The 15,042-nt window shown below is 49.0% G+C and overlaps 1 protein-coding gene across 1 annotated transcript in view; it reads left to right on the top strand.

Moving 5' to 3' along the window:
- Positions 1–15,042, top strand: part of GLP1R (glucagon like peptide 1 receptor) — a 667,920-nt gene that overhangs the window by 401,360 nt on the left and 251,518 nt on the right. The window contains exon 6 of the mRNA XM_086925577.1: positions 6,371–6,431. Within this exon, the coding sequence (XP_086781703.1) occupies positions 6,371–6,431 (61 nt within the window). The remainder of the gene's footprint in view (positions 1–6,370; positions 6,432–15,042) is intronic.

Genomic DNA, 15,042 nt, shown 5'->3' with positions numbered 1-15,042 from the left:
TGGTGTCTGACAGATCGTGACACCTCATGGTGTTTCTATATTATATAAAAAATTATCTAATTCTCTAGGAATCAACATTAATATGATTTCAGTATTTTGGAATAATGAACTTTCGCTCTCCTTATCTGTTGATATATGGAAAGATATTGGCTTAGTAATATTTCTGGTTGGTTACCTGTTTCACTTAATCTAACTAATTCTAATAATTTATTTAACTGTTTATGGACTCCATTACGTTTATTTCAAGCTAAACTTCTTCCATCTTCAACTTGTTGGCACTGTAAATTACATTCGGGTTCATTCAAACATATGCTTTTTGATTGTCCTTTAGTTGCTAATTTTTGGACGGACGTTTGGGATATTATAAAAAAGATATTAACTATTCATGATAATGTTTCATTTAAAATGGTAATATGCAAATCTGCTGTTTGACACAGAAATTACGTGGCATATTTACAAGCCCCTTGCGCCGCTTTTGCGCCGCCGTTGCGTCAGTTTTGTGATGCAGCAGCGGCACAAAAGATGCGACATGGTGCGGGGTATTTACAACGTGACGCATCTGGGAGATGCGTCACGTTGTAAAGCTCTGCGCCAGAAGGAGGCGTTCTTGCGCAGGGGGGGGGGGGGCGTTCCGGCGCAGGAACGCCTCCTGAAAGTGGCTGAGTGAAATCTACAAGATTTTATTCAGTCATTTTGGGGCCCATGCTGCGTCAAAACCCTGCGCCTGCTTGAAGCAGGCGTAAGGATTGACGCAGCATTAGAAGAATAGGGCCCCCCGAGCATTGCTGGAGCTGCGTCGTGCTTGCGACGCAACTCCAGCAATGAGACACTTTTACGGCACAGATGCGTGACGCATCTGTGCCGTTTTTGCCCCATGGTGCGCCGCATTGTAAATGCAGCGCAACCATGTTAGCGTAGGCATGGCGCACAATAAGTGGCGCATCCCTGCTGATATGCAGGGATGCGCAACTTATTGTAAATATGCCCCTAAATGACTTAGAAGGTAAACTTTTTATTTTTCTAATATCAGCTACTTTAAAATCCATTACATTCTGTTGGAAAGATGTTTTGGTATTATCGGTACATGCTTGGTGGTCATGGGTGATTTTTACAAGAAGAGGAGCTCAGTTATCTTTTTCCAGTATTGGTCATAATTCAAATTCTTATCATTCTCTTTGGAAACCTGTTGATATATATGTATCTTCTTAATTATGTATTTGTATCTGGTTTTACAGACATTATAATAGACAAATGTTTTTCGCTATAGTAGCTCTATATTTGCTAGTTAAGGCAATAATTTTATAAATGTTTTCTTCCCGTCCCCTTTTTATTTTTTCCTTGAATAATTGTAAAGTTGTTACTTATTGCAATCCATTTGATGCTTTTGTATATCTATATGTTGATTAGGTATTTTCGTTCAATAATATTTTTCTGTATTGTCTTTATGTTTTGCTTAATATGAAAACTCAATAAAATCTTTTGAACACAAATAAATCATTATAAACTGAAATAAGTAAACAAATAAATAAATTGTCAATCAAGAACTACATCAATTGACAAAAGATTTTATTTTCTTCTTTGTTGGTGTTTCCTCCTAGCTGTAACCTTCTAAAGGGAAAGCAGAATAGGATCATGGGTGTGACAAGTACTCCAACAGTATCACTGTTGTTGGATACGTAGAGCCACGCCTACTGCTGGTGGCATGCTTCATCACAGGATCCTGTCCACATTCAAGCCACATATTTGGCTGAAGGGGCTCCACCAAGTTGGGAACTCATAAGGGCTAACGTCGGTGGCTAGTCCTCTTCTGCCCGATGGGCTACCCACTGAACTGACCCTGTTAGTCTGAAATGTTTCAAGTCATTGACTAGTTTTTATGAAAACATGGTTAAGCATTTTAAATGCCATTAATATTGCTCCATCTGGCCCAGCGGCATAGGAAGGGGGTGCAGTGGATGCAGGCTGCCCGGGTGTCATCACTGAAGGGGGTGACAAAATGGCAAAAATATGTTTTTAAAATAAGAAAATTACACTCTCAACTGTAAGTATCTTATTTTTTCCTACTTTCTTTAATAATTTCAATGTGGGGGTGGGGGGTGACAAGATATTTTCCACACCAGGTACCACCTGACTGTGCTATGCCACTGATCTGGACATATTATTGTTTCATTCAACAGGACAGCATTTCCGTTTATCAATAAGATCACAAGTAGCTGCATTATTGTTCCCACTTCCGGACCAGGCCGGGACCAGGGCTCAGGACCCCTGGACCCATCCTTTGTTACTCAAAGCAGGAGCTGTGCTCCATGAATAAAGATAGTCTCTCCTTACAGCGTCATACTATTATGAAACTTAAACGACAAGGGTTGCTGATGTCACAACTCAGCCCCATCTCTAGGGATGGACCTGTGAAGCCTCAAACCGGGAAGCCGGGGAAGGTGACCTGCCCTATGAACTGTAGGTTTGCGTTGCTAACACTCGCTCATTGAATAAACATAGTCTAGAGGTCTTCCCACTCTTACAAAAGAACGATCTCGATCTGCTGTGTGTAACAGAAACCTGGCTGGATGAGCACTCCACGTCGGATTTGGTGGCAGCGCTGCCTCCCGACTTTTCCGCCATTTATCTTAACAGAACAAGTAACATTAGGGGTGGGGGGGTTGCATTCCTGTTTAATCAAACATTGAAAATGGAAACCCTATGCTCGGCACACATTGCGGGGTGCAGAGGTGCTGGGTGTCAAGCTCTGCTCCTCGCGGGACTGCCTGGTCGCATTGATAGTGTATAGCCCCGCGCATATGCCTTCCGGGTTTATGGAATCATTCCTGGAGCTGGTCCAGGACTTATGCTCTCGGTACAAGGAAATGCCGGTACTTGGAGATTTTAACTTCCATTGGGAAGTAATCCCAAAGGAAGGTCAGGCGCAACAACTGGAGAAGGCCCTAACTGTGTTGGGACTGAACCACATGGTGGTTGGCCCCACCCATGAGAAAGGGCACACCTTAGACCTGATTTGGGCATCGCCTTCGCTGTCCAGCCCCCTGGCCATCTCCCCATGCTCCTGGTCGGATCTTTCTGCAAGGACATTTCTCTTTCACCCAACAGACAACCAATGTCCCATCGAAGTGGATCATGCGGCGCAGTTGGAACTAGGTTAACGCCAATGATTTGATGGCTATCTTATCTCATTCCAACCGCGCCCTACCCAAGAATAGTACCTTAGACACGGAAAGTTCTGCCTTAATGCTAAAGCTTCAGGAGGCGGTGGAGATTGTAGCACCTGCTCGCAAGGTCAGAATGGCTGACAAGAACAAGGCGACCCCTTGGTTTAATGATGCGTTTGGGAACAAAAACAATCCTTTCGCCAGTACGAAAGAGCATGGCGGAAAACCTATGACTCCACCACACATGCAGCTTACACCATAAAGTTTGCCGCCTATAAAAAAGCTTTTTTAACCCGGAAAGCTGAATTTTATGAGGCTATGATTACTGAGGCTGTAAATCCCCAGAAAGAGATCTTTTGGATCCTAAATGAACTCAGGAAAGAAAGGGTGCAAAAACCGGCTTTCACACAAGTAGATTGCCAAAAATGTCAATCTTTCTTTGCGGGAAAGATTAGCGATCTGTTGGCGGCAATCCAGCACACTCCAACATTTCCCTGCACAATTGAGCCAAATTTTCTCCCACCAGTCGTGAGTGATACTCTGTCTTCCTTTCCCACTCTTACAGAGGAACAACTGATTATGCTAGCCGGGAGGGTGAAATCAGGCTCACCAGCTGATCCAAGATCTTTAAAATGGCATTACCAGGAATTAAGGACAGGGTGCTCTCTCTCCTTAATTACTCGTTGGAAACTGGACAGGTCCCCAGTAATTTCAAGGAGGCTCGGGTGATTCCGTTACTAAAAAAGCCCGGCGTGGATGAGAAGACCCTGAAAAATTTCAGACCGATCTCACAGCTGCCATTCCTAGCAAAAAATATTAGAACAGCATGTGCTGCAGTCCCTTGCCCGTCACCTGGAGGTCAATCATCTCCTCGAACCCAACCAGGCGGGTTTCAGGCCACATCACAGCACGAAACTAGTTATCCTTTCCATGCTGGATGAGATGAGAATGAGAGCGGATAGTAAAAAGCTGTGTGTTCTGATTCTTGTAGATCTATCCATGGCTTTTGACACGATTAATCATGGTCAACTCTTGTCGCGGATTACTGACCTGGGGATCCAGGGCACAGCCAGTGCTTGGCTAGCTTCCTTCCTTAGAGATCGCTCTCAAAGAGTCCAATTAACAGACCTGGTATCCCACCCAGCGACCTTGACATGTGGAGTACCGCAGGGCTCAGCACTGTCCCCCTTGCTTTTTAATGTTTACTTACAGCCTTTGGTCACCGCTTTAAACCAGTTGGAATGTAGGGTATATAACTATGCGGATGATACCCAAATCCTTATTCAAATTGACCAGTCCCCAACATCACAGGCGGGAATGCAAGACATCTTGAAATTTACTGTGAACTGCATGTTGGCGCATTCATTAAAATTGAACCGAGATAAAACGGAGGTGCTGGCGGTCACCACAGCAGTGAATCCCTGGAATGAGCTTTTTTGGCCTAGTGAACTGGGGCAGTCCCCAGAACCAGCGTCCGCAGTAAAAAGTCTCGGTATCAAAATCAACGCTATGCTGTCAATGTCCCAACAGGTCTTGGCAGTGGTAGGAACCTGTGTGGGACTTTTGCGACAACTTCGGAAACTGTCCTCGTTGCTGTCTTTCCCACCATCCGGCTGGCGGTCTCAGCCTTGATCCTGGCCTGTCTGGATTATGGCAATTCCCTATATTTTGGGCTGCAGAAAAAATCTTTGGCCAGGCTTCAAGTCGTTATGAATGACGCCGTCAGATTAATCTTTAAAAAACCTAGGCGATCCCATGTCACCCCTTTGTTGCAGGACTTACACTGGCTACCGATATCACAGAGATCTAAATTTAAAAGTCTTTGTATCGTTCACAAAGCCATCTATGGCTCAGCCCGAGCTATATCAAGGATAGACTGGCCAAATACGTACCTAGAAGGAGGCTGCGGTCAACAGAAACATGTCTCCTGGTATGTCCACGTTTCAAGCGGTCATTGATGGGGGGAAGAGCCTTTTCGACCATAATGCCGCCAGTTTGGAACAGACTTCCGGAAAGTTTGTGTAAGGAAACCAATCTGCTCACCTTCAGGAGGAGACTAAAAACTGTTCTCTTCCTGGAAGCCTGGAGCTCCTCTTAAAGCACCCCTCTTGACTTTTCCGTTTCATCTTCATGGACTCCTCTCGGACAGCGCTTAGAGACCTCTTTGGTGATAATGGGCTATACAAATGCCCTATAATATAACATAACATAACATAACTATATCCAGGCTCTGTTTACTCACAAATATTTCTGTTTGTTGCTGTCTAAATGGACGTCCAGAGCTCACTAATTGTTTAAGGCTGAGTTCACTCATTTGCAAATTCAATATGTGCAGGTGCCGGGTCAAAGCCTGGCAGGGTTGACTATCTAGATCACTTGGCGTTTGGCAGAACAGTACATCCACCATCAATCACTCCATCAATCAAGACATTTGTAAAGCACGCTACTCACCCGTGAGGGCCTCAAGGCGCTCGAGGCGCAGCAGCTACCCCATTATCTCAAACACTGTCCCCTGATCCCTTCAGAGTAAGGGAAGCCACTGGGTGTTCAAGGGTGGAGCCTCAGCCGGCTGTACCATAACACCCTTGACCCAGCGGTTCATCCACCAGAGGATGCTGGGTCTTAGTGTCCGAGCACTGGAGCAGGGTTATTCCTGTCCCTGGTACTGGGTGGGGAAATTGCACAAATGCTGTGAAGCACACGCGCAATATCCTTTCGCCTGAGGGCCAGAATTATTTTAATCTGCACAAACAATCTCCTGATGTTGGTGTTTGTTATTGAACAACAAAATGCTATCCTGGGCTGGTGCAACAAACATTGTGCCGGCTCATTAAATCCTCAGTGTCTTCAGTGGTGCCTCAGCAGCAGAGGCTCAACTGAAGGCACAGGATCCTTTCCAGTTAGGAGAGAATCTTGAAACCTGGTGGGTCGTCCTCCACCACTGGAGTGGATGCCATAGCTTATCTTTTACCTGGTGAGCTGGCAAGCAGCCCTCTAGCTTTTTAATGAGGTCCCACATTCCCAGTATTTTCAAATTGTACAAAATAAGTAATTTATATTTTGGTAATAATGTCTGTCATTGTACTGCTAAGGAGACCTAGTTCAATGCTATGAAAGTCCACATGTTACTCTTCTACTTTTTGCTGTGTCTTTTTTCAAAAATATATTCTCTGTAAACATATCTTTATTGTCTCTTTCTCCATTAGGTGTGCCGGTGCTGTTTGTCGTGCCCTGGGGCATCGTGAAGTACCTCTATGAAGATGAAGGGTTCGTTCAGAGTTCCATGATTTTTATTTTCCTGTGTGTTTACATGTGGGAATAGCCCAGATAGTACCCATGAAGGATATATCGGTGTGCTCTTCCATCAGTAGTGTTTACTCAGTATATTTCACTTGGTTAGAACTATTCCACCAGCTGTGAATCCTGCTCTTCTGAAGTTACAGTTCTCACACATCTGTTACCCGACATTTCTCAAGCAGCAAGTCTCTCTGTTGAGTATCCGTGCGCGAAATAAGTTCACATAACATAACATAACATAACACAACATCTCTAATTCTCTTTCACTCTCTGTTTGTATTTCTTTCTCTGCCTGTTAGGATTCCGTCATCCAGTCACTGATGCAGGCTGTGTAATGGCCTTCCTTTACATCTGACCATGCCAGTACACTCTTCAACACACAGTGCACCTTGTTCAATATTGAGTTGTAGTCCTGGATTTCCTTTTACCAATCTGGTGCATTTTGGTACATGTAGTTTCTCCTCTTGCCAAACCTTACTGCAGTCACGTCTTGGTGATGGTACTCCATTTTGCATACTGATTCCAGATTCCTACTGTTAGACCTGGCATCTTTGGCGTGATTACCCCCATCTTTTTGCCTCTGCTTCCTGTATTTTTCGATGCTGTGCTGGATTCGTTTTTGCTGGTTTAGATGCTTTGGACACTCTGCCACTGCTGATCAGTGCCAGAGTGTAAGTGCTCCCTATGTAAATTGTTATTCTGATTGGATATACATGTTTGGCATATTTGTATCACCATGCAGTCCCTCGTAAAGTGCACTGGGTGTGCCAGGGCCGGTGATGACAAATGCTGCTCGTGGGCCGCAGCACTGATTGTGCCACCCGCAGGAGTAGCTCTAAAATGGTGTCTCGGGCCTGCCACTGCAGCGCCTACGGGCAGTTTAGAACTGCCATGTCCTCCTGGTCCGCGTCCCCGCTGACCAGGCCTAACCCTTCCCTTTTCGTGCACATCAGTCACCCCTATGGAAGGCCCAAGGTACCCCCCTGGGCAGGGTGCAGTGTATGTGAAAGGTAGAGCATGTACTAGTGCAGGTGACATGCTCTGGTAGTGAATTACAGCCATTTTCGTTTTTCACTATTGTAAGGCTATCTTGCTCTATAGGTTAACATGGGGGATGCTGGCTACAGTGGTTAACAGCATTTCTTCCCACAGGAACAAGATAGGACATAAGTATCTAGTATCCCTGAACTCAGAATTTAATAATACATCTTTTAGGAAAGGTGGTTTTTAAATCCTGTGTTTGAGAACAGCACTTTTAGAAAGTTGCTGTTCTCTTGTCTGACCCTTCTGTGTGCCTGGGCCTGTTTGTGTATTGACTGTCTGGTTTGTGAGTGACAGGGGCTGGGGAATGCCCCAGAGGCTGGATGAGTCAGCGCTAGGCTGAGTGGAGCAATTGCTACCTGAGTGGTGGGCGGAGTTAGCACCTGGGCTGAATAGGGCTGTGCCTGCCTGCCACAATGCTGGCTCCACCTCCTGCTGGGCGGCTGAGGACCCTGCCCCTCACTCTGAAAGGAAAAATGCAGCCAGCAAAACAAAGTGCTCAGGATCCACCCAGAACTGGTTCAGACCGGGCTCAGGGCCCACATGCACTGAGAGAACATAGACTTTAGGGGTATAAGTACAGGACCCCTGACAACAGAAAATTAGATCATCCTGGAAATCAAGAAGGAACCTCTGCCAAGGAGAAAGCTGTCGTTGAAGAAGGAAGACTGTCCTGCTGTTGCTCTGCCGGACTGACCTGCTGTTGCTTTGCTGCCAAGGAGCGGGGAAGGACTTTGCTGTGAGCTGTGTCCCCTGTCTTGAAGGGATCTCCAAGGGCCTGAGAAGAGCTGGCTCCCTGTTTCCGAAGTCCCAGGAACAAAAGGACTTCACCCCCAGTCTCCCTGAACTCTGCTGAGAGAGTTCTGTCCTTCGTAGAGTGCTTGATCCAGTTGTGGGGCCTCTAGAAGTTGAACCTGAGCTGGGAAGCTTGAGACTAAGCTAAGAAACTTGTGAAGCTGAAAAGTGTCGCATCGCTCGCTTGCGGAGCGCATCCCCGACAGTGCGAGAAGTTTCCCGCCGCTACGAAGGTCGAGATCGGCGCAGCGCCTGACATCGCTGCCGAGGCCGTCGCACCCTTCGTTTGCGGGACGCACCAGACCGGTGCGGGAGAATCGAACATCGCTGCGAGTGTCGTCGCAGAGCCTGTCGCCTGGGTGAGATCGCCGCACTGCTTGCTTGCGGACCGCATCACGTCGCTGCGAACATCGTCGCAGAAACATCACATCGAGGAGCTGCGAGAGAGAGGGTCACCGCTGGACCGCGCATCGTCGCCCCGGAGATCGTCGCAGCCCCTCCGAGATCATCGCATCGTGCCTTTGCGAGAACAGACTTCCCACGGAACCTACGCACCGGAATCTACGCAAGCTGCCTTCCTCTCCTTACAGACCGGATTCGTCGCCGCACGCCCGCTGCTGCAGCGGGGCTGTCGCATCGCCTCCCCAGGGTCTCAGGAGTAACGCATCGCTTGTTTCCACCGCACCAGCTTCCCGCTTGTGGAACTTTGTTGCAACTAAAAGGTACTGTGAACCAATGTGGCGCAACTGTGAACTTTTCACGCATCTGTGGATCATTTGATCACAACTTAAAGAACTTTGATTACAACCTGAAGAACTCATTTGAAACCGTAACCTTGCATTGTGTATGTTGGATTTTTGCCGTTTTGGTCTTGTGTAGTTTAGAATAAATATCTTTATTTTCCTAAACTGTTGTGGAATCAGTTTGTGGTGTTTTCACTGTGTTACTGTGAGTGTTGGTACAAATACTTAACGCATTGCCTCTGGTTAGCCTAGACTGCTCAGGCCAAGCTACCTTGAGGGCGAGCAGGGGTTATCTGAGAGGGTTATCTCCTTGTCCTGACTAGAAGCAAGGGTCCCTATTTGGATGGTGGTACCTACCTCTGCCAACTAGAGACCCCCAGTTCTAACATTGGTGGTCAGGCGGTGGGATTTGAACTTGTATTTGTACTTGACCCACAGTAATTGGTGTACATCACTAGTGAGTGCAGACCACTACGCCACCGCATACTATTGGTTTTTGAGTTTTTTGAATTCTATTTTTGAGTAACTCTTCGAAAAGCATCATGTCTCAGAATGGGAAGGCACCCAGTGAGAGGGCAGAAGTGGAATTGGAGTTTGCCATTGGAGATTTGTATTCATACAAAGTTGAGCAACTTAGGAAATTCTGCCTTGAGTTTGAGTGCCCCATAAAAAGCGCCTACAGGAAAGAGGAGCTGCAGAGAATCTTGAAAGCCCATTGGGAGGCACAAGAGGGAGATGATGATGTGGATGTAGAAAATGCTTTTCAAGGCAACGATCTGCCAGTGGGCAGAGTAGGCTCAGGAGCTGGCAGCAACCACTCCAGTAGGGGCCTCACCCCAGAAGAGTTACAGGAAAATCAAAGAATAAGAGAATATGACTTGGAGGAGAGCAAGGATGCCCGCGCCTTGGAGGAAAAGAAATTGCTTTTGGCTCATGAATTGAGAATAAAAGAGCTGGATCTGAAAAACAAGGAGGTGGATGCCAGTTCTAATGGTGGCAGCGCGCAGCCAGTGCATGGGGGTAAAGTATATATTCCCAAAGACCTGGTACAGAATTACCATAGGAGTGAGGATATTTATGCCTGGTTCACTTCGTATGAAATTGCATTGAAGATGAATGATGTGCCTGACAAATATTGGGGGGCGGGCCTGTGGAAACATTTTGAGGCGTCTGGGAGGAGTGCTCTAGAGCCCTTAGAGTTGACAGGTGCCATGACCTACCCCAATATGAAGGAGGCCTTATGTCTCAGGTATGGCCTTACTCCAGAGCAGTACAGACTGCAGTTTAGAAACTCCAAGAAGAAAGAGTCTGAGACTTGGATGGAGTGTGTGAATGGGTACTCGCGTGCACTGGAAGGTTGGATGAAGGGCAGTAAAGTAACTGATTTGAAGGGGTTGTTGCATTTAATCAGTTGGGAGCACTTGAGTAGTCTTTGTGTTCCAGAGCTGCGCCAGCATCTTTTAGACAGCAAGCTGATCGACCCCATTGAGCTTGCTAAGGAGGCGGACCGCTGGACCAGTACCAGGGTCCACAAAGGAATTGTGGGTACCACAGCCAAAGGTGGGCAGGGTCCCCAGCAGAAGAGTGGGGGGGACAAGGGTAACCAAAAGGAGTTCTCACAAGGGCCCCAAAGTAGTTCCCCGGAAAAGGATTCCCAAACCCCCAAGCCTAAACAGCCATGGCCCTCTAAGGGTAGGCGGGACAAGAGAAATAACCAGGGTCCCCCTACCTGCTATCACTGCAACGAGGTGGGCCATATTGCTCCGAAATGTCCCAAGAAGAAGCCCGCACCCACTGGCGCTCCCGCCCCAGCGTTAGCTAGTGTAGCTTTGGGTGGGGATTTGGTTTCTAGTGACTGGGGAGAGCTAGCAGTTATGACCCTTGTCTCGCTAGGAGACCAAGAGGTGGTCCAGGAAACCTTACTGCCCTCTATCACTAAGAAATATGGGCAGAAGGTGACCATCAATGGGAGGGAGGTGGAGGCTCTGAGAGACACTGGAGCCAGTGTGACATCCATGAGGTGTCAGTGGGTGTCTGACGAGCAAATCATCCCTGGCGTACTCCGCCCTGTAGTGGCCGCTGACAGCTCAGTGCGCCTCTGCAAGTTAGCGAAGGTTTCCTTTGAATGGGGAGGAGTCTCTGGTCTTTTGGAGGTAGTTGTCAGTGATGCCTTGCCTGTGGATTGTCTGTTAGGCAACGACCTGGAGAGTTCTCCATGGAAAGACATAGAACACCGAACTCACTTGGAGATGTTGGGTCTGCCTGCGTGGATCTGCGTGACCACGCGTGCTATGGCAGCCAGTAAGGGTGAATCAGCAGAACTGGAGCCTGAAACAGTGGCCCCGAGACCTGCCAGGAGAGGAAGAGGCAGAGGGCGCGGGAAACCAGCCCCAGCCATTCCCACGGTCCAGGAGGAAGCAGAACCTGAGGGGGATGCCCTGGAACCTACAGGGGAACAGGTGGCCGAACTGGGAGACCTACCTGAGCTGACCCATTGGCAGCAAGAAGGTGGTCCCTCCAGGGAGGAGTTCTGCAGGGAGCAGAAGGAATGCCCTTCCCTCATTGGTCTGCGGCAACAGGCTGTAGATCAGGCAGCAGGTGGAGCAGTCAAAGATCACTATGTTTACTGGGAAGGTGACCTACTTTATAGCGAGCCTAAGTTTGCTGAGCCCGGTGCAGCCCGTGTGCTGGTGGTACCCGAGCGCTTCAGAAACTTCCTAATGGGTCTGGCTCATGACGTGCCTCTCGCAGGACATCTGGGGCAAGACAAGACCCTGAACCGGCTTGTCACCCACTTCCACTGGCCCCAGATGAGGAAGCACGTCGGTTCCTTTTGCAGATCTTGCCAAACCTGTCAAGCTAGTGGCAAGACTGGAATGAAGTTGAAGGCTCCCCTTCAACCCTTCCCAGTGGTGAGCACCCCTTTCGAGCGGGTGGGCATAGATATCGTAGGGCCCCTGGACCCCAAGACAGCCTTAGGCAACAGGTTCATCCTGGTCTTGGTGGACCATGCCACCCGGTACCCGGAAGCAGTCCCTCTCAGGACAATCACAGCACCCGTGGTGGGCCGTGCATTGATGGGGATCTTTTCCCGTGTGGGGTTCCCCAGAGAGGTGGTCTCCGACCGGGGTACCAACTTCATCTCTAGGTACATGAAGTCTCTGTGGGAGGAGTGTGGGGTAACTTATAAGTTCACCACTCCTTACCACCCTCAAGGAAATGGGTTGGTTGAAAGGTTCAACCGGACCCTGAAAGGTATGATTATGGGCCTAGCGGAGCCCATGAGACGTAAGTGGGACGTCTTGTTGCCATGCCTTTTGTTTGCCTACAGGGAGGTGCCTCAGAAGTCCTTAGGGTTCAGTCCCTTCGAACTCCTGTATGGCCACCCTGTCAGAGGACCTCTCTCGCTGGTGAAGGAGGGTTGGGAAAAGTCCCGTGGGAAAACCCCCCAGGATGTGTTCAGCTATGTGCTGGCCATCCGCAACCAGACACAACGCTTCAGGAAACTCGCTCAGGCGAACCTGGAAGCAAGCCAGGAAGAAATGAAAAGATGGTACGACCAGAATACCACTCTGGTCGAATTTCAACCTGGGCAGAAAGTGTGGGTGATGGCGCCAGTGGAGCCTTGCGCGCTTCAGGACAAGTGGTCTGGGCCATACGAGGTGGTGGAAAGGAAGAGTGAGGTAACCTACCTGGTTAACCTGAAGACTCCCAGGCAGCCCCTGAGAGTTTTGCACGTGAACCGCCTCAAACCACACTTTGAGAGGTCTGAAGTAACCATGCTCATGGCTACAGATGCAGGGATGGAAGAGGATAGCGATCCTCTCCCTGACCTCCTGTCAGTTAAGGAGCACGATGGGTCAGTGGATGGTGTGGTCCTCTCGCCCACCCTGACCCCAGAACAGCAGAATGACTGTCGCCAAGTGTTGGGTCAGTTCTCCTCTCTGTTCTCCCTGACCCCAGGAGTCACCAACTGGTGCGTCCATGACGTGGACACTGGAGACAGTCTGCCCGTGAAGCAAAAATTTTACAGGGTAGCTGACAAGGTCAGGGCCAGCATCAAGGAAGAGGTTTCCAAGATGTTGGCGCTAGGGGTGATTGAGCCCTCCAGCAGCCCCTGGGCTAGCCCAGTGGTCTTGGTCCCCAAGAAAGCTGCTACCCCCGGTGGCCCTCCAGAACTCCGGTTTTGCGTGGACTACCGTGGGCTCAATGCGGTCACGAAGACTGACGCACACCCTATCCCCAGAGCTGATGAGCTCGTGGATCGGTTGGGAGCTGCCAAGTACCTCAGTACATTTGATTTGACTTCAGGGTACTGGCAGATTGCCTTAACTGATGGGGCCAAAGAGAGGTCAGCATTTTCAACGCCAGAGGGGCACTTCCAGTTCCGTGTCATGCCCTTTGGGTTGAAGAATGCCCCTGCCACGTTCCAGAGATTGGTTAACCAGGTACTGTCCGGGCTGGAGAAATTCAGCGCCGCATACCTGGATGACATTGCTGTGTTCAGCCCCACGTGGGAGGAACACTTGCAACACCTCTGCGAAGTGTTGAAGGCTCTGCAAAAGGCAGGCCTCACTATCAAGGCCAGTAAGTGCCAGATAGGGCAGGGATCTGTGGTGTATTTGGGACACCAGGTGGGGAGCGGCCAGGTGGCGCCCCTACAGGCAAAGATAGATACCATTCTGGCTTGGGAGCCCCCCAAGACCCAGACAGAGGTGAGAGCCTTTTTAGGACTCACCGGGTATTACAGACGGTTTGTCAAGGGATATGGCACCATTGTCGCCCCCTTGACAGAACTCACTTCCAAGAAGTTGCCCAAAAGAGTTGACTGGACTGACGCCTGCCAAACTGCTTTTGAGGCCCTGAAGACTGCGATGTGCACAGCACCGGTGCTCAAGGCACCTGACTTTTCCAGTGAGTTCATAGTTCAGACGGACGCTTCAGAGCATGGTGTGGGAGCAGTACTCTCACAAGCCACTGAGGAGAATGGAGACCAGCCAGTAGCTTTCATTAGTCGGAGGCTACTCCCCAGGGAACAGAAGTGGAGTGCGATTGAAAGGGAGGCTTTTGCTGTGGTCTGGGCTCTGAAAAAGTTGAGGCCCTACCTGTTTGGGACTCACTTTCGTGTTCAGACCGACCACAGGCCCCTCAGGTGGCTAATGCACATGAGGGGTGAAAATCCAAAACTGTTGAGGTGGTCCATCTCCCTACAGGGAATGGACTTTACGGTGGAACACCGCCCCGGTACAGAACACACCAACGCTGATGGTCTGTCCAGGTTTTTCCGCCTTAGTGAAGAGAACTCCCAAGAGGGTGGGTAGTTCTCCCCACTTTCAGCTGGAGGGGACACGTGTTAGACCTGGCATCTTTGGCGTGATTACCCCCATCTTTTTGCCTCTGCTTCCTGTATTTTTCGATGCTGTGCTGGATTCGTTTTTGCTGGTTTAGATGCTTTGAACACTCTGCCACTGCTGATCAGTGCCAGAGTGTAAGTGCTCCCTATGTAAATTGTTATTCTGATTGGATATACATGTTTGGCATATTTGTATCACCATGCAGTCCCTCGTAAAGTGCACTGGGTGTGCCAGGGCCGGTGATGACAAATGCTGCTCGTGGGCCGCAGCACTGATTGTGCCACCCACAGGAGTAGCTCTAAAATGGTGTCTCGGGCCTGCCACTGCAGCGCCTACGGGCAGTTTAGAACTGCCATGTCCTCCTGGTCCGCGTCCCCGCTGACCAGGCCTAACCCTTCCCTTTTCGTGCACATCAGTCACCCCTATGGAAGGCCCAAGGTACCCCCCTGGGCAGGGTGCAGTGTATGTGAAAGGTAGAGCATGTACTAGTGCAGGTGACATGCTCTGGTAGTGAATTACAGCCATTTTCGTTTTTCACTATTGTAAGGCTATCTTGCTCCATAGGTTAACATGGGGGATGCTGGCTACAGTGGTTAACAGCATTTCTTCCCACAGGAACAAGATAGGACATAAGTATCTAGTATCCCT

The sequence above is a fragment of the Lissotriton vulgaris genome, chromosome 6, assembly GCF_964263255.1.
Source record: "Lissotriton vulgaris chromosome 6, aLisVul1.2, whole genome shotgun sequence".
Classification (NCBI taxonomy): Eukaryota; Metazoa; Chordata; class Amphibia; order Caudata; family Salamandridae; genus Lissotriton; species Lissotriton vulgaris.
This window is presented reverse-complemented; position numbering and strand designations above follow the sequence as displayed.